We start from the raw sequence: 22,202 nt of genomic DNA on the forward strand, positions 1-22,202 counted from the left end.
CCACTCCGGAGAGGTTCGGGGAAAAGGCCTGATGCCCATTTCTACAGGTCAGGCTGGAACACACCAGCCACAACTCCCTGGACAGACTTTAATTGTGCAGGCTGGGCTTTGATGGAAATGCGACAAGAGCAAGAATAAAAAGACTGACAATGCAGAAGATAAAATCATTTGACAGCATTTCTGCGGCGCACACCGGCCAGCGAGCAGATGCCTCCAGCAGTGAGAGAACACCTACACTGACAGACTTCAGACAGACCAGGGCCAGCATTCATTACCAGTAAAGTGCTCAGACACCCCAAGGAACATGTGAGATCTGGGTGGGGAAGCATTAGGCTCTGGCAAGCGGCGGTTTTTAGGACACGTGGAGGCCCACGTGGGGCTCGTGTGGGCAGCTGGAAACGGCGGTCTCCTTCCGGCCAGGGACGGAGACGGGGGAAACGGTGAGTCAAGGAACGGCAGCTGCCAGGAGGAAACGGGGGACTGTTACACAACGCAGGCGCCAAGGTGATAATGGGGGCGGCCTCTGAAATTCACAACACAGAGACAGACACAGACAGACAGACAGACAGACAGAGACACAGACAGACAGACAGACAGAGATACACAGACATAGACAGAGAATAGACAGTCAGACAGACAGACAGAGACACAGACAGTCAGACACAGACAGACAGAGATACACAGACATAGACAGAGAATAGACAGTCAGACAGACAGACAGAGACACAGACAGTCAGACAGACAGACACAGACAGTCAGACACACATACAGTCAGACAGACACAGACAGACAGAGATACACAGACAGACAGAGATACACAGACATAGACAGAGACACAGACAGTCAGACATAGACAGAGACACAGGCAGTCAGACAGACATAGACAGAGACACAGACAGACAGAGACAGACAGACAGACAATAAGCCATAAACATACATTAATCCGTTATTACCTAATAGCCTAAAAACAGAAAATAATTTTGCTTTGCACTCAGGGCAGCATCTACCTCCAGATGCCCGCTAACCCTCCACATTCCCCTCCCAGCTGGGGGGGCCATTGTCTGCACCTTTCCTGAGTTATAACACATTCTAAAAGACATCTGGTAACACTTCCATGAATAATCCAGTACAGATACCTTCATAATGCATTATAATACATTCAAAAAGTATTATAAACACAGTTATAAATATTCATTAAAAAGCATAACATTATAGCCATGTTCATTATGCATTATGACTGCCTTATGAAGCGCTCATCTACAGATACTTTCATTATGCATTACAGTGGTATGTTATAATGCATTATGAAGGTATCTATAGTGTATTATAGATGAAAGCTTCATAGAGCATTCACAACGCATAATAAGCATGGCTATAATGCGTGAAACCTTTTTATGAAGTTATATCCATGTTTATAATACTTCATGAATGCATTATAATGTACTATGAAGGTATCAATAATGCATAATGATAACTGCTTTAAATAAAGTGTTACCAAACACTTTCTTACCGGCAAAGTGAAATGGGTTCTTTACAAAAGCTGTGCAAGTTCTGGAAGTTTCTATCAAGAGACTTTGCATGGATATACAGCCTTGAATCAGAGGGCGGTGTCACTATCCATGTCGCTCCCGCCATTTCTAATTCGCAGAGACGGCCTGCCGTCTGCTGTAAGCGACGTTAAGCGCTTTCTTGCCATATCTGGCTCAAACCCAGCGGCACGTCGGCCTGTCACATGCACACAGCCCTGTGACCTTCCGACCGCGCCACTGGAGCGCCTCTGGAGCTTCACTGCGCAGTGTGACGCCCTGCATTCGCGGCTCACACCCTCAGCGGGGGAATCGCTCTTTGGCCGACTCTCTTAACGAGGCAGCATGAGCATGGGGGTGCAGAGCCACGCTGCAGAGTCACCAGGTGACACTTTCGAAAGCTCACAGCTGAATATTTTAACTGACTCATCACAAGTTAAGATTCTCACAGGCTCAGAGACGGAGGCCCCTGTCCACTGCAGCCTGACTGTCAGGCCCAGAGGCGGAGGCCCCTGTCCACTGCCGCCTGACTGTCAGGCCCAGAGACGGAGGCCCCTGTCCAGTGCCGCCTGACTGACAGGCCCAGAGACGGAGGCCCCTGTCCAGTGCCGCCTGACTGACAGGCCCAGAGACGGAGGCCCCTGTCCAGTGCCGCCTGACTGACAGGCCCAGAGACGGAGGCCCCTGTCCACTGCCGCCTGACTGACAGGCTCAGAGACGGAGGCCCCTGTCCAGTGCCGCCTGACTGACAGGCCCAGAGACGGAGGCCCCTGTCCACTGCAGCCTGACTGTCAGGCCCAGAGACGGAGGCCCCTGTCCAGTGCCGCCTGACTGACAGGCCCAGAGACGGAGGCCCCTGTCCAGTGCCGCCTGACTGACAGGCCCAGAGACGGAGGCCCCTGTCCACTGCAGCCTGACTGTCAGGCCCAGAGACGGAGGCCCCTGTCCACTGCCGCCTGACTGACAGGCTCAGAGACGGAGGCCCCTGTCCAGTGCCGCCTGACTGACAGGCCCAGAGACGGAGGCCCCTGTCCAGTGCCGCCTGACTGTCAGGCCCAGAGACGGAGGCCCCTGTCCACTGCCGCCTGACTGACAGGCCCAGAGACGGAGGCCCCTGGCCGACTTCCACCCCGAGCCGCTTCCTGCACAGACCGGATCGGGCCAGCCGCACAGATTTGCCCCCGAGTGCCCCCCACTGAACTCCGCATGAGAAGCAAGGAGCCTGCCCTGCCCTCCACCTCCAGATGCCTCTTCAGCCACTGTGAAGCAAAGCGCCCACAACAGGCCAGTGTTTGAACTACAAGGTTTCTGAGGAAATTAAAGCTATATCTGCAAGGTTGAGGGTTATCAGATTATGAAGAGTCATAGACTAATTACTACATTTTCCATCCATCCATCCATCCATCCATCTACCCATCCATCCATCCACATGTCCATCTTCTATGCCTGTTTGTTCTATGCAGGATCACAGTGGTCCAGAGTCTATCCCAGAAGCTACAGGACAGGATGCCCACCCATGATGGGAAGCCCAGCCATCAGAACGTTTTTGAGAGCAAGCAGGGTGAGACACCACCCACAGCCGCAGCAGGCTAAGGGCCTTGGTCAGGGGCCCAATGGTGAAATCAGTGTGACGAACCGGCAACCTTCCGGTCCCAGGCACAGAGTGCTAATCTGCTGAGCTGCACGCAGCTGGATGGAAAGAGTATCCAGCATCAAAAGGAAGCCAAACCCTTGCCTGTAATCTGAGCGAACGCCCTGCACTTTCGCTACGGGCAAGCAGCACTCAGGGAGACCCACCGGCATGGTGGAGTAGATGAGCAGCAGAAGTGTCCTCCTCAAGGCATGGCTGAACCACCTGACCCAGTATGGGGTCTTATCGCCCTGAACAGCCAGGCACCCGGCACATGCCGTCCACCAGGCAGACGCTATCAGCCCCAAAGCCATTTCCTGGGGCCTCCTAGTAACTGTGAAGGACTCTTCTGACCTTGTGAGAACATCACGAACAGCAGTGCTTCAAAGAACTTCACCATTCCAAGCCTTAGAAAAACAGGAGCAACACAGCGAGGAGAAGAGATGAATGCAGTGTTGTGGGGCCCAGAGAGGGGTGCCATGACAACGCGGGGCATCTCACTGAGGATCAGGGGGGCACGAGATGGGCAAGGGACAGATTCGCATTTCATGGAGGATCCACAAGAGGCTGGAGGAACATTCCCAACGTGACCGTTTCTGGGGGTAAGAGAGACCTAACTGCTCCGGCTTAGAGAGGCATGTTGCCGTAGTAACAAAATGAGAGCATAACTATAACAGAACACAGCACATGTGGCTCAAAAGAAACCATTCAACTCCATTGCTGTCTGTCGATTCTTAGTCCAGAATGATCAACTCCACTGGCCTGCAGATCTGGTGTTACAATTTGTGCAGATTTTGTTCTCCCAAATGTCCTCATGATAGCTGCAGATTTCCATGCTCAATAACAAGGCGGCACAAACACTTTTTGTATTCATAGCAAGTACACACATCGCCATGGGAATTAGTACTACGGAATAATAATGAGGAAAATTTTAAATGAAGGATCCCTGAGATGTGATCAATTCTGGTATTTTCTACCAGCAAAAAAAGAGAAGGATTTAGTGAGGCACATTCAGAGCTAACATGCAGCTCCATCTGCAGACAACCCCTTGCCCTCCCCCCCTCCAAATGGTTTGCCTATTTAACAGTGTCTGTTTTCCAAAATGAGATACATGAGGAAATTCAGAAATACAGCCCACGTCTTCCTCATTTACAAACGGGCCAGTGTCTGTCAAACTCACTTTGATCTCTAACTCATTTTCTCCTCTTGGAATGTGAAGGGAACAGCCCAACATCTAAATGAGACTCGGCTTGGCCAGGCTTGGGCCGTGGGTGAGAGGAGGCATCCAGAGAGCTGCCTTCGCAGGACACCCAGCGACGGCGTCACTTCAAATGAACTTTCGCATCTTGAATGAATAAGTAGGATCAGTCTGGAGGGTGTTTGCCCTCAGCCATAATGCACACATGAATCTATGAATCACTGACTCAACCCCGAATGAGTCGTTTTGGGGAGGCGGGGGTGAATTAATTGAGATGAGAAAAAACATGCATTAAATCTCCACAGTGCCGACACAGCCGTGGTTCTGCACCAGGCGGGAGCGGACTCCGCCCCTCGGGATAAAGATGCCATTGTCATCGTAATCCACGGAAATGCCACTGCTGTGACTTGGCAGAGACGCATGTCAGCGGCTTTCTGCTGTCGGGTTTTAAGCGCACACATATAACATGATAAACACTACTCAGGAAGCAGGGACGCTCCGTGTCAGATCAGAGGCAGTGCTGCTCGGCGTGCTGCCGGGGCCGCGGTCTGTGTGGCATGCCGATCGCCCTGATGCTGTGTCCCCCACAGTGCCCCCGCCCTAACCAAAAAGGTCCCTAGAAGGCCCCGGGCCAAAGCTTGGCCCCCAGATGACCTGCAGAGCCATGTCATTGTTGTATGGTAACGGGGAAAATTTCGCGGCGTGAAGGACGCAGTCGATGGCAGTTCCCTGGCGCCGCCGGGCCTGAGTGGGCAGTGAGTGAGCCTGTAACTCCAGCTTCCCGCTCACCAGGCTGGGAGTCTCGACCATCATGCCCACTGGTGCAGACTTGCAATCAGGTTGATGAATGCAACATGCCCACAGGTACTTGGAGAACTGGAACGTGAGACCAAGCAGAACCCGCGAGCGCAGAACCCACAAGTTCACATCGGGGCTCTCCAGCCAGAAGGCTGTAGCACTAAAGGGTCCAGGGAACTGATACTAGTTTGAAAACGTCTCCATCAGCATAGATCTGCTCCAACTGCTGCACCTGAGCCGCTTCCAGGGACGACTCACACCCTCCTCTGGGCCAACTGGGGCTCGCCAAGCAGATTACGGGCCCGACAGTGCGTGGTGGTGTGTGCGGCCTGCTGCACAGCTGCTGTGAAGATCTGAGAATACAGATTCTGTTTACTGGCACACAAACCGGCTGATGGAAGCAGGTTTCAGTCCAGTGCCGTACCACAGCTAGAGACGGTGCAAACGCAAAGAGTATAGGACAGAGAACGGGTACAACGTGTTCATGGGGGAGGGGGACATAGAGCTGTGCCAGTGCGGGCACGGCGGGGCAGTGCGGTGCCAGTGCGGGCACAGCGGGGCAGGGCGGGGCAGTGCGGTGCCAGTGCGGGCACGGCGGGGCAGTGCGGTGCCAGTGCGGGCACGGGGGGGACAGTGCGGTGCCAGTGCGGGCACGGGGGAGGGGGGGCAGTGCAGTGCCAGTGTGGACACGGGAGGGCGGGGCAGAGCTTATCTGATGTCCTCCAGGATACGTTTCACTATGAAGCAGACACTGAACAAAGCCCTATATTTTATTTCATCACCATCTCTGTAATTAACATACCATTAATGTTCATAACGTTACACTACTAGTATTGCGTAGTATTAATACTATTTCAGTACTATTTCAGTGCTTCAGTCCTTACATTTATACAGGTGCTGCGTGATACTCTGCCAAACCTGAAAGGTACAGTGTCATTATTTAATCATGTACATATATGTGTTTCATATCATATATGACATATAATACTTAAATATGTACATGTTGAATTTTGATATTTTGAACATTTATATGCATCTTCAGCTGCTCTCTACACTGCATTTATGGGTACTCGCTTTCTCGCACTGAGGGAGTAATTGCGTATTAAGTTTACTTCACTCGATACGCGAGTCGTGGTAATGAAGGCATTCCTCTCTATTCTTATTAATGCAGGACCTAAGAGAACACATCAGGGTGCCAATTACCCAGCATTCCCTGCTCAAAGCGGCACCTCGACAAACCGCTCTCCGGCAAATTAAGTCCACAGCTCAGAAAGATCATTTTCCCGCCAGTCACAAATATTAAGCGGTCGATGAAAAGCCACCACAGCCTGCCGACAACAGGGGCAAAGGCAGGGGGTCGTGCCTGCGGAAAATTATGTGCCTCAACGAACAAAGGAGAACCTTAAGCACTGCTGAGAGAGGACAGAGGCTCTGCCGCTGACCAGTGCTCCCAGCACTCAGCGATACTGGAGTCCACGGACAATAACGGGTCACAGTGAAAACATCACGAAAGGAATTTCCGCCAGACACTAACCCACAGACCCAAACGGAGAAAAGGCAATTTACATTTCCCCTCCTCAACAGAGATCTCACTGTACTTCACACAGAAGGGCACAGTGCAAAGCAGGGGGGGGCACGAGGGGGGGGGCACTTTGAATGACTTCATTACCGTAGCATCTTTTGTTAACATCTCCTGAACAAAAGGCGGTCTGTCAAAAAGGCCATTTAGACGGCCCAGAAATGTCTGCAAATTATTAATAATATGGGGAGAACAAGGGATGCGGTACAAAGAGCTGAGTGATGTGGTCAGGGGTCAGAGGTCAGCGGGACTCCCCCCAGATCTGGTGTAGACCTACCAGCCTGCGATGCTCGAACGCCTGCAGGCCTTTCAAAAACCGGCAAGTTGGAGTTTTACGGGAAACTGCCCAGAATTTGACCAGCCCGTTTGATGAAAGCGCACCTCCCGACAGATACGGGCAAAGGCGACGCCACCCGCCCGTGTCTATTACCCAGCATTCCCTGCAGACAGCTGCCCCGCGGGCAGGGAGCGGGAGCCCAGCCATTAAGAGACGCACAGACCTCGCATTGGTATGCGGCGGCGTGCGCGCGAGGTCTGGCATTCCTTACGCTTCCTCCAAATCCCTCGAGCATTCGGCCGCCACATACAGCCGGTTGCGGGAGTTATTCCTAATCAGAATGTCCTTATTTATTTAAATAAAGTAGAAATTAAAAGTAACAGATATTCTGGTGCCGTCTCTATGGTCTCAGGGAGCTCACATCAACTTGACAGAGCCTGATGATGATTAGGACCAGGGGGCAAGGAGCAGGGGGGGGGGGGGGAGTCCTGGATCAGTAACCTCGCGTTTATGACCAGGAGATACGGGAGCAGGTGTAGGAGAAGGGCACACAGGCCATGCGGGAGATACCTTCCGAGAGGCGTGGATGTCAAAGAAGGGCTTGTTCCGGACGCTGAAGGGCTCCTTGGTTTTGTCGATCTGCCCCATCTTCATCTTCTCTAGCCTGGGAGAAATTATTTCCTTCTCTATGCAAAACAGTCGGGTATTGAAGTCACATTGGCCCACTGGTTGGTCCTGTAAAGACAAAACACAAGGCAGGGGGGGGGGAATTACTGTCAGGGACACTAACACTGAGTCAGGGCTTGTTTCGAGGATGGAGGAAGATGCATGACCAAAGGGGAAAAAAACCACGAGGTCACCGCTGCCGTCAGCAGTACCGCGCATCCACCACAGGGGGCAGCCAGCACCCCATCCTCCGCCATCCTGAGTCACGCACGTCGCTCACCAAGGCTTCATTTTCCACATCATCCCCCCATCACCCACTCTGGTGCTGTGTGTGTGTGTGTGTGTGTTCTTTTTCTTTTTTTTTTTTAAACACCGTCACGACAACAGAGCCCGGTGACAGAGAGGGTATGATAAGCATGTAAGCCGCTGTGCATCTAAATTACACAAAAAAACAGCCAAAAGCTTTGCAGGTAAACAGAAAAAAGGAAACCCTCATAAACAGATAAGCTGGCAGCATCTCCAAGGCAACGGGTAGCTCTTAATGGTCCATTCTCCTGTTTGTCTCACACAATTCCCGCAGGGCCTCTGCAGCCGAGATGAGCGCCGTTCATCTGGCCACAGGGCACACACCAACATCCTCCAATCAGAGGGCTATGCTCCAACCTCACCCAATCAGAGGGCTAGGCTCCAACCTCACCCAATCAGAAGGCTAAGCTCCAACCACACCCAATCAGAGGGCTAGGCTCCAACCACACCCAATCAGAGGGCTAGGCTCCAACCTCACCCAATCAGAGGGCTAGGCTCCAACCTCACCCAATCAGAGGGCTAGGCTCCAACCTCACCCAATCAGAGGGCTAGGCTCCAACCTCACCCAATCAGAGGGCTACATCCCACACCAAGCTGAAACTTAGTTTTCTTCTCCTAGTCTGACCCTGGCTGCTTTGACACAGCAGAGTCTGTAGTGGACGCTACCAGCTGGGGGGATCTGGAGGGCCTTCAAAGGACTCTGAAAGAGGTCAGCACCCCCTCATGATGACAGTGACCATTTGTCAGAGAGTAGGCGGTGTGTAACGGGCGCACTGCTCTCTAAGCTGGGCTCCAACACACCCACCAGGCTGCTCTGCTAACGCAGTGGACTGATTATCCCCCAGGTAGGTCCCCCTAAACCCTTCACAGCCTCACCCACCCAGACATCCACCCTCGATAAGGGCCTGAGCGCAGTGGGTCCCTGAGACCCAGAGCTCACTCAGGGAAGCCAACGGCAGGAAGCTGCGGGGACATAAATTGTAGTTTTTCAGTCCATGGAAGATGCTGGAAGAAAACTCGCACAAACACTGCAGGAGCTCACGGTCTGGGCCAAATTCAGACCCATTTCCCATGGGTTGACGAGTCAGTCCCAGTCAAACCGACTGACCAGGACGTGGCAGACAGGAAAGCAGTGACGACAGTGACGGCCCGGAAATGACTGGAGGTCGACGTTGGAGATGTGGCAGGGCAGGGAGCTGACGGGCGTGAATGGATCAGAGGGGGCTGACAGATATCACAGATGCCCCCTGAATGCAGGGCAAAATCATCAGGCCTTGGCAGAGAGACGTCTTGCACAAACTGGCCCATCATTCTCTTCACCCATATGGCTCCAACCTCACCCAATCAGAGGGCTTACAGAAGCTTACAGGCTCCGTTTCAGTAAAATAGCGGAATCTGCTAATCTGTCTGCGAAGCGGTCATAAACACTGCAGAGCGACTTTGGCTCAAGCCACAGGTGACCTTTGACGGGCAAATCCCAGAGACCAGCTGGACCCCGAGCACCAGGCATCAGACTGAGCACAGCCGGGCCCGGAGTTCAGAGAGGGCCGGTATTTACACTGGAAACACAACGATCTGAGCGGAAAGCCAGAGCGACAGAGGGGGTCAGGAGTGACAAACTGCTGATACCACTGCGCGTACTCTAGCATGAAAAGGCAACAAAAGACAGTGCAGCGTCTGTGAGCACACGGCCGGCGGCGTCTGTGAGCACACGGGCAGTGACCTATCCAGGCAGTACAACAGTACAGCACATCACAGCACAGGCCTTCCTTAACGACCTAAATACAACAGCAAGTCACATCCCATAATGAACGGCCAAACTGCCTATTTGGGGGGGGGGGGGACCTGTAGGTATGTGGAACAGGTGAGTCTGATTGAAGATGCCAGTGCCTCCATCCCCGACAGCAAACGGTAATGAATATCTCAAATCACCACTTACCCCCCCAGCAGGACGATCGCTGAAACGCTGAGAGCCCCCACAAACTGCACACTAAAAACATCACTTGCAGAGCCAAACAAGGCCCTGGTCTCCCGCCACTAAAAATGATATAATTTGAAAATAAAAATGTGTAACATTTCCAAGGCCAGAGGCTGGTCCAGAACCTGCACATGGCTGACATTTTACTATCCATTCTTGCCATGAGGACCAGCGGGAGGGCGAGCAGGCCAGGGCGGAGGCGTGGCACCCGGAGGCGGAGAGGAACTGCGGGGTAGTGCAGTGGGCGAGATCATGGAGAAAAGAGGGCGAGTGGGATCACGGGGAACCAGTGAGCGGGACTGACTGGGATCGTGGTGGAAACCGGGGGGGGGTCGGGATTGCGGTTGGAGGGTGGGATCGCAGGGGCAGCACAGCAGGCGGGGTTGTGGAGGAATCTGGGGAGAACAGGATCAAGTGGGAGCTTGGGGAAAACTGGGGCAACTGGGATGGAGTAGATGGCTGGGGAAAAAGCAGCCACCGCCACCCCCCTGCTGGTGGGCAGGTGAAGCGACATGGTAATCATGCCATGCAAGAAGCGTCAAAGATATTACAAAAAACAGCCCGAGGCTCCTTCACAACAATATTAAACTGGGAAGAAAGGAAAGCCTTGAAGAGCGCCTCGTGTGGCGGGGAGGGGAGCGGCAGGCTCCGCTCCGTCAGTAGGAGGATGAAAAGGCCTTTGAGATGCGGCCCTGAAAAGCTGCAGGCTCCACAAAGGCGACGCACTTACTCCACGCGCCACTGAGCACCACCGCTCACACATGGTGCCACAGGATTAAAAACAAACGAAGAAAAGAACGGATTTAAAGGAAACGTAAAGATAACCCCCCTGCCGAACCCACGGCCCAGACCGAATATGAGGTTGATCTCGGGCGAGCGGCTCGTGCCGACAGGTAATAAAGCTTGTGTGTAACGAAGGGAGCTTTAACTCTGCTTTAATATAAGCTGGCTGGGCCAGAAACACATGGCCAGGCGTTTACACCGACTTCCGTGACTCTGACGAAAAGCCCGAGCGGCACCCAGATCCCATCGGCCAAAGAAAATGCAGTGAGAGGAGCCTATGCCTCTGGTGTCCCCAGTGCCCCCCCCCCCCCCCCGAGGACACAAGGCCACTCGCCCCCTCAGAGCGGATTCCGCACCATCGGCTCACCGCTGGTAGCAGCGCAACCCCAAGGAGAAAGAACACAGACAGCGGCACAGACAGACAGACACACAGCGACACCCGAAGCAGCACAGACAGACAGACACACAGCGACACCCGAAGCGGCACAGACAGAGACAGACACAGCGACACCCGAAGCGGCACAGACAGAGACAGACACAGCGACACCCGAAGCGGCACAGACAGAGACAGAGACACAGCGACACCCGAAGCGCCACAGAGACAGAGACACAGCGACACCCGAAGCGGCAGAGACAGACACACAGCGACACCCGAAGCGGCACAGAGACAGAGACACAGCGACACCCGAAGCGGCACAGAGACAGAGACACAGCGACACCCGAAGCGGCACAGACAGAGACAGAGACAGAGACACAGCGACACCCGAAGCGGCACAGACAGAGACAGAGACACAGAGACACAGCGACACCCGAAGCGGCACAGACAGAGACAGAGACACAGAGACACAGCGACACCCGAAGCGGCACAGACAGAGACAGAGACACAGAGACACAGCGACACCCGAAGCGGCACAGACAGAGACAGAGACACAGCGACACCCGAAGCGGCACAGACAGAGACAGAGACACAGCGACACCCGAAGCGGCACAGACAGAGAGAGAGACACAGCGACACCCGAAGCGGCACAGACAGAGAGACAGAAGCAAAGACAAAAATGAGAAAACGGGAAGGTGGGACATGACAAGTTCTGACAGATGAGTGGGGGGGGGGGGGCAGCAACGAAAGAGCCAATTAGGCATCACAAGAGTGACCCCACAGTAATCAAACTGACCGACTCATAACTGATTATATAATATAAATGCAGCCAGAACTGATGACAGATCCACATCAGAGCTAAAGCAGGTCTGCAAGCACGTCTGTGCTACAGGACAGCACTGTCCAAAGCCTGACCGGCTCCGCAGGACACGCCAGTCACATGTGTTCCAGACCGGTGTGGAGCAGCAGTGAACCGTTTAATGATGTAACTCAACACGCCGGCGAATAACATTAAAACATATCATTAAGCTTTTCTGAGTTCTTAATCACTGTTCTAAATAAAACACACTTTTATAAATTTCGGGGGAAAATCAGTCACACAGACACACACAACCTTACCACAAAGACTGAGAAGGATGGGAAACGCTGGGATTAAGCCAGTTATGCAGTATGAGTTAGTAATTAGCCCAGGGGTATAATTACGATCAGCACTCTGATGTGAACTGTGATTATCTTCACAGAGGTGTTAAGAAGTCTCTCCTTCTGTGGTGAGTTCAGTTAAGCGCAGTCATTAGGACGCGGCACTGGCTCGGCCCCCCCCCGCTGCCGCGGAGCCCCTTTCGGACCCCCCACCCCACCCTGTCACTCCCCGTCAGTCTGTCTCGTCAGTTGCTCCTTAGCAGTGGTAATGACAAGCCGCCCGGCGCCTCGTCACTCTGTCACTCAGTCACCCCCCACCCCACGGGACCAGCAACCAGCGAGCGGCGCCGTCAGACCCGCCACGGCTGGTACCGGCGCCGGGCTCCGGCCCAAAACCACGTACGTGACACCTGGAATCCTCAGGGAACCCATTTCGAACGCTCGGCACCAAATGTCCCCGCCGCTGCTGGGAATCTTAATCAGGGAGCGGAGGACGGCGGCAGTCAGGTGACTCATGCTGCAGCTGCGACTGAAACACGCATCAGCAGCCGTGCAGCGAGGCCGAAGCGGCCGGGGGGGTGGAGGGGGGGTACTCACGTTAAACTTGATGATGTCGTAGATCAGGTAGCGTGGCACAGGCTGCCCATTGACCTTGTCGACGATCATCTCCTGCAAAGGGAGGGTCAGGTCAGCGGGGGTCACACGTGCATATGCATGCAGAGACAGGCGCCTAAGTGGAGGTCCAGCATCCCACACAGTGCTACTGGGCCCAGTACAAGGAAGCAGGGTGAACTGGGCCGGGAGAATCTCAGCCATTCCTGCCAGGTCTAATCGCAGCTTCTTCCCCGACTTCCGGAACCCTCAGTACCGCGGTGCTCACCTTACCCCCCCCCCGGTGAACACCCATCCCCTCCCCCTTGTCACATTACACCCTGCTGTTTTCTTTGTTTACATACACGGTGCACTGTGTATACAGCCCCCTGCCTCACACTGTACCCCCCCGTCACTGGCTGGGTGCGACGCTGGTGCCTGTGTATCCCAGTATATGGACGCAGTGACCACGCCCCCCGCACAGTGACTGCGGAGACCACGCCCCCCGCAGTGACTGCGGAGACCACGCCCCCCGCACAGTGACTGCGGAGACCACGCCCCCCGCACAGTGACGGCGGAGACCACGCCCCCCGCACAGTGACGGCGGAGACCACGCCCCCCGCACAGTGACTGCGGAGACCACGCCCCCCGCACAGTGACTGCGGAGACCACGCCCCCCGCACAGTGACGGCGGAGACCACGCCCCCCGCACAGTGACGGCGGAGACCACGCCCCCCGCACCGTGACTGCGGAGACCACGCCCCCCGCACAGTGACTGCGGAGACCACGCCCCCCGCACAGTGACTGCGGAGACCACGCCCCCCGCACAGTGACCGCTCAGCATCGAGGAAGGGCATCGACGCATCAGGGCCTTCCGGCGGCCAGACAGGCCTTTCATACGAGTGGAAGTCAGGGGAGGGGGGGGGGGGTCGCAGCGCTCAGGAAATTAAGGGAAGGGGCTCATGAATAAATCAGAGGCAGCAAATGAGGGGGCCATCACCCCGGGCCTCGAGCCGGCGCGGCGACGGCCTGATGAGACTCCAGCTAGCGAATAACCCCCAAGGGGGGCGGGCACAGGACCCCACAGCGTCAGCCAGTGAACGGAGGGCCAAGCAGTCAGGTGACAGCAGCCAGACCAATCTGGACAAGGAAGCCGCCGACAGCCCCGCGGGCCGCTGCTCGCCACGGCACCTAATTAACGTCTGATGTGCTGGAAACAGAGGAGACCCAAGGTCATGCCCCAGATTAAAAGCTCCAGCAAAATATTAGCGGGGAAAAGATCAGAGCAGACCTCAGACTGCCCAGTCGGGCGTGCCGCGCTTTTATTAAGGAAGACCAGCGTCCGCCTCACCCCTTTAAGGGGGCGCGCACCCGTCCCTTTAAGAAACCCCTGCGGCATGAGCGATGCAGGAGCTCGGTGCACATTTCAGGACAGCAGAGTATATTTGGAAGCTGCACACACAGCGATCTGTCACCTGCAGTTGGCACTGGGCGTGCAGTGACCAGGTCCCCCATGCAAGGGCCAGCTGGCTCCTCCGGTGGGAGCACTGCCTTCGCTACAAAGGCGTCTAGACATTAGTCTGGGGCCCAAGAACCATCCGTCCAGTTCATCATCCATCCTCAGGGCACAGGGCTGGGCTGCGACCCGCACAGCTGGGAGGGCCAACGCTGGGCACACGCGCACAGACACACACGCAAATACACACTCTGTATGGGATTCGAACCTCCACCCCACCGTGCAGGTGTGAGGCGACAGCACTACCTGGCATGTCGCGGCCACGTTCTCAGTGCAATCCTAAACCGTTTTAGTGATTTAGTACAATCTCATTTAACAAAAAGGATGGAGGGTACAGTAATCTGGAAGCGACCACAGGAAGATGGGGGGGGGGGGGGGGTGTGAGGTACAAACTCAGTGTTCAGGCCCATGTTGGGCATTATTATTACGCACGACTGTTTAAAAGAGGTAGAGACTCCAAGGAATGACCGTGCGTTTGATGCCACTAAAGGACTTCAGTATACAGGAAAATATGTTAACTGCCCACGACCCTATGAATGAATGGTTATAGAAAATGGATGGATGGATGGATAGAATATGTTAACTGGTCTTTTTACGATGGGAGGGTAGAGGACCGATAGGGTAACTCTGCGTTACTGTTCCCCAACATGCCGTGTCAGGCGGAGACCCCCCCTCACCCCATCCATCAGCGTATTGGAGAGGTGCTCTCGGGGATTCTTCCGGAAGGGGAACTCCAAGTTGGCTATGTGGAACACGGAGTTGTCCCTGTCGATCATGTAAACTTCCTCCTTCCCGTCAATAAGCATCATGTAGCTGTAGGGGGGGGGGGGGGGGGGGACACAGAAATGAAAGAAAAATAAAGATGAAATGTGCATTACAGCATGAGAAGCCAGGCTGACAAAGCAGACTGCCCCTTTAAATGCAGTTCTGTGTTAAAATGCCCCCCATCGCCTGACCGGGGGCCCTAAAAAGACATTTCAGTGAGGATTATCGCACAAGGCCATTATACATCAGGGTGGACCTAATATTAATGCAGCAGAAACTCAATATCTGCAAGTGAAGTCACTCTGACTGTCACGTAACATGCTGTGAGCTCCTCAACGGCGCCATCTTAAGGATGACAGTATTCTGCAGTCCTGCATCTAACCCCGTTACGTTACACGCAAGTGCTTCAGGTACTGGTTCTGTACCGTGTTGTCATTTCATCTCTGACTTACAGGTCTGCTTGTTACCCTGATGCACGTCTGAAGGAAACCGCAAAAAGCAAACTGGTCACGGGGCAAGACTCTCTCGTACCCGGGACAGCGCCGAGCCCCAGTTTGCTCCCCGCGCCCCAGCACGGCCACCCGGCTGCGGAGAGGGAGACTCATTCTCCCCCGCAAGGACGAGATTTCCATCTCAGCCATGGAGCAGCGAATCTTTTTCCCTGTCAAGGTCCGGGAGCCTTCCTGCCAACCCCTGCAAAGCTGAGCGCCCACCCCCCTCCGAGCTCCCCATCAGCCACAGGGCCAATAAGGGGTCAGCGGGGATGAGGCAGGCAAAGATCACCACCCACACCCAACTGTGGATGCGATTACCGCACCTGTGTTTTCATAAGCTGAGTCTGAGAGATTAGGGAGCGTCACGACGGAGGCGGACAAATCTCCATTCCACTCTCCCAAATCAATGTAGAATAATAAAAACAAAACAATTTCGTTCTTTTTTAAAAAAAAAAAAGACATTCACTCCAGAAATAATGAAAACCTGCTGGATTTTACAGCCGATAAAGACCACTGCTTTAGAAGGACGGGGCTGTTTCAGACAAACATGTATGAGGTTTTCAGGGTAATCAGGACACACACACACACACACACACACACACACACACACACAGCAGAATTTCCCCGAGGTTTACAGCTTTGGGGGGGGGGGGGCACAGACGTACACCGACAGGATTCATGGTGTTCATGTGTTCTTTTTAATGACAGCAGTCAATATAACAACTGAACTAAACATCAGAACATTTTTTTTTTAGTGTTGCCACTATTTTAGCGAGTGTTGCCATCTTCACCACCCTGGGAGCGTTTAAAACGCAGATATCTTTGTCTGCTTTTCAGGTGGTTCACGCGACATATTTTCCGAGGCGCACACTCTGTCCGCTGGTGGGAGTGTGCTCACCTGTGTGTGCGTGCATGTGTGTGCGTGCGTGCGTGTGTCTGTGCGCGTGCATCGGGGAGGAACTCCGCCACGCGCGATACAGAGGAGAGGAGAATTGTAAACGCGCGACCAGGTAGAGACAAAAATGACAAGCTGTTGTATAAATAAGATAAATAACATAAAGCTATTTAGTTTAACAAAAGGACAACGTATAGCCCTGTTCTATAGGAAAGGTGACCTTTAATGACTTCTGTTGTGATCTGGTGCTATATAGAAAATAAAATAAAATTAAATTAACTTGACCTTGAAGGGGGGGGCGGGGCGCCCTCCTAATATAATGGTAGGGGAGGCACTGCACAAGCACATTTTGTGCCTTTTGTTAACTCAGTCTGCGGTAAACCTGTAAGAGGCATGGCGATTAAATCGAGCATGACCTCGAAACTGAGGCAGCAGCTGATTGGTGGCTGAAATGAGGAAGGGGTACTGAAGGCCACAAGCAGAGGGCACTCATTTTGAACCCCTAATGCCCCTCAGGTCTAGGAATCCACCCTGTCTGTTGGTCTCACACAGCCAGACAGACGCAGGCAGACAGACGCAGGCAGACAGACGCAGGCAGACAGACGCAGGCAGACAGACGCAGGCAGACAGACGCAGGCAGAGAAAGACACTGACAGACAGACGCAGGCAGGCAGGCAGGCAGGCAGATAGACATTGACAGAGAGACGGAGACAGACAGACAGAGACTGACTCAGGGAAGGAGAATGAAGCTATGTGACCTATGAGAGGGCTTAAGGGAGCGACAGTGGCGGTGCCCCAAGGTATGACTGACAGTCGGCGGGGGCCTCATTACAAGGGCTCCACAGGACGTGCTAATCGTATGCTAGCAGCATGACCAGCCTCCTAAAGAGTCTGTGAGCATGAAGGAGTCCTGTCTCTAAACGGTGTGCATCGCTGTGTGTTTCCACGGCGACGCATCACCCAGTCAGCCAGCCACCGTGTCTCTCTCCTCTCCTCCTTCCTGGACTCCCCTCCCTGTTAGCGGCTGGGGTCTGGGCTCAGATCAACAAGAGTGAGCAGAAAGAGCAGCCCCTGGAGGTGGGGGGGGGGGGGGCGGGTAGGCCTGGTGACACTGCAGATGTGACGCGAGTGTCACCCAATCGGGTTAATCCAGGCAGCCTCCCCATCAGGCGAGCCCCATCTCTTGACAAGGTCACCTCAAGCCAACCGGCCCAGGATCCGACCATCACGCCCAGCCCAAGGTCACCTCAAGCCAACGGCCCAGGATCCGACCATCACGCCCAGCCCAAGGTCACCTCAAGCCAACGGCCCAGGATCCGACCATCACGCCCAGCCCAAGGTCACCTCAAGCCAACGGCCCAGGATCCGACCACCACGCCCAGCCCGAGGTCACCTCAAGCCAACCGGCCCAGGATCCGACCACCACGCCCAGCCCGAGGTCACCTCAAGCCAACGGCCCAGGATCCGACCATCACGCCCAGCCCGAGGTCACCTCAAGCCAACGGCCCAGGATCCGACCATCACGCCCAGCCCAAGGTCACCTCAAGCTAACGGCCCAGGATCCGAACATCACACCCAGCCCAAGGTCACCTCAAGCCCACCGGCCCAAGATCCGACAATCACGCCCAGCCCGAGGTCACCACCAGCAGACCGGCCCGGGATCAACGGGAGAGATTCACGTCACGGAGGCTGAAAGCTCTTCATGCAACTACTACTATTACTGCCGATTAGTTAAACCCCGGTGACCACTCTGACATCTCATCCTCCTTGGGTCTTTCATTTACTTGAGGACGCATAAAAACGACAGAATGCACATCCTGCGGCCGCGAGATAAGCGGCTCAGGTCCCCGCCAGCTGGGGCCGGACAGGAACGATCACACAGACGCCCCTCCCACACTCATCTGTAACCACTGCTTCTCTGCAGCCACCACTGATCCCCCACGGGACCGACTGGGGCTCCGTCTGTCTGACTTATTCAGCTCTGTGGAGGGGGGGCGCTAATAACTGTGCAGTCTCTAGCGTTCACTACAGCCACCCCCCCAACCTGCCCAGTAGGACTTCAACAACTCCTCAAACGGACATCCACTGAATTTCTCCCCATACTCCTCGATTATTATGTTTTTAAAGGAAAGTGTAAGGCGTCAGTGCCTTCAGTATAAACCACACGTACAGCCCAACCTGCAAAGTGCCGCTGTGAAAAAGGCGGTTTTTCACACAGTGGGACATGAGGTCACGCTGACTATTCACGCCTGAAGTCCGCCTAATCCAACGTGTTCACTATCCCCCAGACCCCTGAACTACGGAATAATGTAACAAAGCAAATGCCTTACAGAGATTTGACAGGCGCATTTTAGCATGTGAACAGTGCCATTGTGCTCCCTGCTATTTACCGTAAAAGGGGCGGGGGATTAGCAGCTAAGCTAATTACCCCATGGCACAGCCAGGGGGCGCTGATAAGCCCGACGTGTCCACCATCAGGGCCAGCACCCAGGAGCGAGGCGGCGGACTGTGCCTATGAGAGATTTATCTCGCCCAGATCAGAGCTGGAGTCCTGGGTTTATGTGGGGATAATCCTGGCGCGGTACTGTCATCGTCACACGCCACTGATGCCATCTGGCCCTGTCGCACCTTAACATGTGACATCAAAGGGCAACTTGGTGTGGGCGTGAACACAAGACCTCTCAGTGAACCGGCGGAACAGCCCCCCCCACCAGCACACGCAATGCAGAGGCATGTATACGGCTATCACTGCGGCATTACCGATGAAACGCCAGCAAAACGACCGCCGATACAGTGTAACAGTGCAACTGCACTCCATCTCCGCCGATACAGTGTACCAGTGCGACTGCTCTCCATCTCCGCCGATACAGTGTACCAGTGCGACTGCTCTCCATCTCCGCCGATACAGTGCAACAGTGCGACTGCACTCCATCTCCGCCGCTACAGTGTACCAGTGCGACTGCTCTCCATCTCCGCCGATACAGTGTACCAGTGCAACTGCTCTTCATCTCCGCCGATACAGTGTAACAGTGCGACTGCTCTCCATCTCCGCCGATACAGTGTAACAGTGCGACTGCTCTCCATCTCCGCCGATACAGTGTAGCAGTGCGACTGCTCTCCATCTCCGCCGATACAGTGTACCAATGCGACTGCTCTCCATCTCCGCCGATACAGTGTAACAGTGCGACTGCTCTCCATCTCCGCCAATACAGTGTACCAGTGCGACTGCTCTCCATCTCCGCCGATACAGTGTAACAGTGCGACTGCTCTCCATCTCCGCCGATACAGTGTACCAGTGCGACTGCTCTCCATCTCCGCCGATACAGTGTAACAGTGCGACTGCTCTCCATCTCAGTCGTGTTTCCCCGGCCACCACCCGCATCGTGCTCAGAGCTGCATGTTTAACCCACACTGATGTTCTCAGAAATCTCTCTGTTCTGCGAGTGAGTGAACAAACAAACAAAATGCATCTGACTGTGGTCGGGCTGCCCGTGCTGATATACTCCTGTAGAGCACCGGGGGGGTTAGGTGTTGGCAGGGCTATTTGGTAAATCAGAGCATGTTCCTCTTGAGCACCCCTGCCATTACTTCTCCCAGGGGGCACACAACTCATTTCCAGAATTCCTACGGGGGAGAATATTGGTAACGCTAAAGTATCGGGAACACTAAACTAATCGGAAACGCTAACTGCGCAAACGAGATGGTGATAAAAACGCCAATCCCGCCTCACTCTCTCTCACCGCACGCACCTTCCTTACACCACCCGAATCCCCCCCCGGCTCAGCCTCCACCCAATGATCAGCCAGGCTGTAAAGGCCTCCCCGTCACATGTGCGCTTAAGCCAGCCCATCATCGCCATGCGCCAATGCACCAAATGCAGCGCAGCATTACACGTGGTACTGCAACGCGTCGCTATTCGGGATAAGGAAGGCCAGAGGGGGAGATGAACAGATATACCGATCAAAATCGATCTCTGGGCTCCAGTTAGAGGGTAACATTTCAAAACGGCTCGACTGCAAAGCAGTAACATCGGCCCCCAGATGATTCAGAATGACACCAGACTGACCCAAGGGACGTGCGGACGGGGCCCCAATCCAAGCAGGATGCCCTCAGCGTGACGGCGCTAAACGAAACATCTTAGGGGGGAAAAATGGGCACTTAAAACGGGATGTTTGGAAACAGGGTGTGACTCTCCGGCCGTTCAGTCGCTGGAATCCACAGCATGCTCACCAACACCGCGATTGGCATGATCAGCCTGTCATCATGGCATGGCTGAGCCTGGCAGACTGGGCAGACAGCACTGGTATCAAGGCAATGAGGCGGCTGCAGTGAGCTAATGCTCTCCGGAATAACTAGTGTGATACCAACGGTACGCGGACTTTGCGGCTCACGTTCACACCGATGCTGCCTTTCGCTTTTCGTGCCGCTGTATAGCTTCGCCGAGGCAGGAGGAAGATCTGCGGCCAGCAGGGTCACCAAGCCACGAGAAGCCGACGGAGACGGCCTTAAGGCTACGCCTGACACGGCACCAACCGCAAAGAGACGATAAAAGAGCAGGAACCAAACCGGCATTAGATTAAATGCAGGGGAGGTAAAAATGTGCACATCAACTATCCCAACATCCCCCGTTTTAAAGAAACTGTTTGATTATTTGAGCATTTCCCAAAAATAAATAAAGCAAGATCCAATAGTGCAGATAAGCTGCTAAATCCTGAAGTCGGTGGGTGTAGAAAAGACCCACAAAAAAAACAATGTACTGACGTATCTCCCACCAGCATTCATATTCCTAACAAAACACACAGACGAGGCTGAAAAGTACAAATACTCTCTTTTGTAGCATCGAAGGACTTCAATGAATTGTGGAGTACTTCTAATTGATTTCGTCTCGGAGAAATTATTCAATTAAATTTAACTAATGGCTGAACTGCTGAGATTAAAAGTATTTGTTAGAGGTCCTTTGTACACAGAAGTACTCAGACATCGCTGCACACGGCTACGTGTGATGTCGTCTATCGGCTGGTGCACTCCACTGCACAAATCCTATTTTGGTTTAAAGTCAGAAAGCATTGCAGTGCATGTTAAGCTCACATCCTCCACCTGCACAAATGCATGAGCCGCTTGTGCAGAAAAAGAACGGATTTCAGCTGCAGTGGAAAGCTCTGGAAAACCGGTGTAGAGATAGGGAGAAGCCTGGGTCAGAAGGCATGACAGGGTCGCAAACCTAAGAGACGTTTGCGGCTGAAGTTGTGAGGTTCAGACTCCAGCTTCTGGGACCCTGTGTGGTAGGCGGCTTAATGACCAGAGCGGACAGCCTTTACCCTCTCCATGTGCACAGATGGACGAGCTCTCTGCCAGAGCACGGCACTGAGAGCGGTACCTCCTGAGCAGAGCGCCCCGCTGCATTCTGGGTAACCAAGCAGAGCAGCTGCGCCATTCCTAACCTTTATCTTACGGGTCTCCGGGGAGAGGCAGGCAAGCGGCGAGCCGGGGACTCACCGTGTGCCGTCTGCCTTCCAGCTGACTTTGTAGGCCTTCTGCTCCAGGAAGTGCAGGTTCTTCAAGTCCATGGACACCGGCTGGGCGCCTGGAAAGCCTGACCTGGGACGCAGGTGAAAAATTCAGCTGTTCATTATGGAGAAGACAGCTGAAATTAAACCCGCAGCAGAGCAGTGGATGCAAATCCC

At 54.1% G+C, this 22,202-nt stretch overlaps 1 protein-coding gene across 1 annotated transcript in view; it reads right to left on the minus strand.

The window, feature by feature from the left end:
- rngtt (RNA guanylyltransferase and 5'-phosphatase) overlaps positions 1 to 22,202 on the minus strand; it is a 62,652-nt gene that overhangs the window by 28,497 nt on the left and 11,953 nt on the right. Inside the window, exons 8-11 of the mRNA XM_023810268.2 lie at positions 22,015 to 22,116; positions 15,042 to 15,177; positions 12,855 to 12,926; positions 7,579 to 7,743 (exon numbers count right to left, since the gene is read on the minus strand). Of these exons, the coding sequence (XP_023666036.1) occupies positions 7,579 to 7,743; positions 12,855 to 12,926; positions 15,042 to 15,177; positions 22,015 to 22,116 (475 nt within the window). The remainder of the gene's footprint in view (positions 1 to 7,578; positions 7,744 to 12,854; positions 12,927 to 15,041; positions 15,178 to 22,014; positions 22,117 to 22,202) is intronic.

This window comes from Paramormyrops kingsleyae, chromosome 19 (assembly GCF_048594095.1).
Source record: "Paramormyrops kingsleyae isolate MSU_618 chromosome 19, PKINGS_0.4, whole genome shotgun sequence".
NCBI lineage: Eukaryota > Metazoa > Chordata > Actinopteri > Osteoglossiformes > Mormyridae > Paramormyrops > Paramormyrops kingsleyae.